This window comes from Octopus bimaculoides, chromosome 11 (assembly GCF_001194135.2).
Source record: "Octopus bimaculoides isolate UCB-OBI-ISO-001 chromosome 11, ASM119413v2, whole genome shotgun sequence".
NCBI lineage: Eukaryota > Metazoa > Mollusca > Cephalopoda > Octopoda > Octopodidae > Octopus > Octopus bimaculoides.
In genome coordinates, this window is record NC_068991.1 from 51,509,680 (window position 1) to 51,512,592 (window position 2,913).

General features: G+C 32.6%; 1 protein-coding gene across 1 annotated transcript in view; it reads right to left on the reverse strand.

Moving 5' to 3' along the window:
• LOC106873912 (elastase) overlaps positions 1 to 1,293 on the reverse strand; it is an 11,433-nt gene extending 10,140 nt beyond the window's left edge. The window contains exon 1 of the mRNA XM_014921445.2: positions 1,245 to 1,293. Within this exon, the coding sequence (XP_014776931.1) occupies positions 1,245 to 1,293 (49 nt within the window). The remainder of the gene's footprint in view (positions 1 to 1,244) is intronic.
• Positions 1,294 to 2,913: the final 1,620 nt, after the last annotated feature.

Consider the following 2,913-nt stretch of genomic DNA (forward strand, 5'->3'; position numbering starts at 1 on the left):
TACAGACACTCCCCATACACACATGCACTTACAAAAGACACAGACACATTGAAGGACACGCATGCATAGACACATACAATAGGAATACAAAATACAAAATGGCTGATAGTTAGCAAGGTGAGACACACATAAGAAAGAAGGAAACAAAGGACCACTGATGAGGTCACAGAAGTGTGACGAAAGAACTCTGGCCGAAATAAGATTAAGATTAAGATTAATGTAATATAAAGCTGAAAAAAAAAAAATTAACACCAAATATACAGTGCGTGTGTTTTTATTGGCTAAACTGGCAATATGACCATCCCCAAGTACAACAATATATATATATATATATCATAATCATCATCATTTAGTGTTACATCTGTTTTCCATGCAGGCATGAGTTGGATTGTTCAACATAATCCAACAACCCAGAGGGCTGCATCAACCTCCAATGTCTGCTTTAACGTGGTATCTACATGCTAGATGCTCTACCATTTCACAAAATGTACTGGATGTTTGTTTTTTTCTTGTTTTTTTTGTTTTTTGTGGAACTAACATAAGTAAGATTGCCAAATAACTTTCAAGACAAGACCCCACAAATGAGTCAAGATATAGAATTGAGGGAGGTGATTTTATACCATGCTATAGAGGTGATGCATAGCTATGAGCATGGTGATATGTCAGGGCATACTTCAAGATGGAAGAAAGTGCATATAAGAGAGAACAGGGACAGAGAATAGAGAATTGGTGACAGGGTAGATTTATGAGAGTGTGAAAGTAGAGTGGAGATGGTTAGCGATGGGGTTAGAGAGAAATACAGGGCGTGGTGAATATGTGCAGAGGTGTGGTTAATGTTGAATCTCAATTTGGTGGGAAGATAAAGGAAAATAGAAATGGGTTAGTGAGAACATACAGGAGTGCTGGTGGAGAGCAACAGTATAATAAAACCATAGTTAAATGAGAAATAGAGAATTGATATGAAGTGAAGGGGTAAGACAGGAATGCACTGTCATAGAGATGAAGGTCCAATGTTTGCAGGGTCAAATATAGTGAGTGAGAAACAAAGGCATTGGGTAGTCCTTTTATACTGGATATCGGATGAGTGTTCAGGGTAAAAAAAAAGGGCAGTCAATAGAAAATAAAGTAGGAAGGGATTCTACAAAATGTTTCATGTAGAAATGTGTCATTTGTTATCATAAGAAAATATTAAGATAAAATACATGTAAATTTCAACAATGAAGAATTCTTGAAAATATACTTACTGCCAAATAGGAGATGCCAGGAATAAAATATAATCAACAAATGCCTCATGATTGCATAATATTCACAAATGTGTTCTTTCCAAAACACCAGCTCAAGGTTTAACCCAATACTTTCTGAATTTCATTTATATTGTCAACATGACTACTATGAGAGCCACCCACCTTTTCAGTACACACATCAGTTCAGGATACAGCTTACAAATAGATGGGGACACCAAATACTTGTTTTTGTTACATATGTCAATAATAGGCTCATTTAGTCCCTGTTATTTCTAAATTACTACTTGACATTTAAGGAGAAATAAAGAGGTACTTATTTATTCAATTATTCTATCTCGGTAATTCTTATTGCTAAAACAACAGAATCCATTCAATAAAGATTAGAAGCAATCTTAATAGGTTACACTCCAAATCACTAAATATTATAATAGTAATAATCAGCATAGATCAAAATTTATAATAACTTATACTCTTTACCACTCTGTATCATTTTAGTTTCTGAAATAGTTTTCCACTCATTCTTTTTGTAAAATTTTCAACAATCTCATAAATATCTGAAAAAGTTAATCAATAACTGGATCATAAAGCAGATACAGCATGTTTCTTTGCTTAAATTAATTATTACAAGCCAAGACAATTGTCTTCTGACAAAGGTCAGTTTCAAAAATTTATTGCATTTAAAATTTTTTTCAATGGCCAAGTATTTCTTTTATGAATCCTCTACAATTTAAATGCTATAACTAAACTGTTACTACTTGTAAAACACGTTTGACTTAAGTCAGTTAACTGCATTCTTTAATTTGTGTTCCACATTTCAAGTTATTCAATGATTTTAAATGATAATTTTGGAACTGGCACAAAGGAATAACAATGCTTCTCGTTATTTGATAGGTTTTTTAATAAAGATAAACACACAAATTAACCATACTCAAACAGTAACCATTATTGGGTTAGTTATGAAAAAATACAAAAAATGGTTATTAAGGCATTATTAAATATGAAAAAAACACCTCAATAAACATTTTATGTCTTTTAGACTTTGGCATAAAGCCAACAGTACTTCATGATCTATGAAAATCTGGGAACTCAAGGATAGTAATTGTGAATTTAGCCTAAAATGGAATATAGTCCATAGAGCTCAGCCATGCAAAGATAGCCAATATGGAGGTGAATTACGAAATTTACGAAATATTCAAATATAAGAATAAGCAAAACCTAATTAATAATAAATTAGACCTTAGAGTATCTTGTGTACATAGGATTACCCATACCTTCAAATACTTTAGAAGCAAATAACAATCTGTATATCATACAATGATTTGGCAGCATAAGTTATCCAGGATGTCATATTATTCATAGCATATCCTCTATTATCTAGAAATATATGTAGTATTGCTTTCTAATAACCCTTAACCACTTTAATCTGCAATCCTTCAATATCTATATTACATATATTCCCCTTTGGTATTGGGATTTTCTTTCCTTATAATTATAATATACTAGCAGAGGCACCCGGCGTTGCTCGGGAATGAAATTGTTGCTAATATACTTGAAGAAAAAAAGGCAAAATATGCTGTATAGAAATTTGAGGACATTCTGTAGATGGACTCTCAGATGAATGATGGCTGGGCGCCTCTCATGAATGGGGAAAATTGAAGATGTGTCAAAA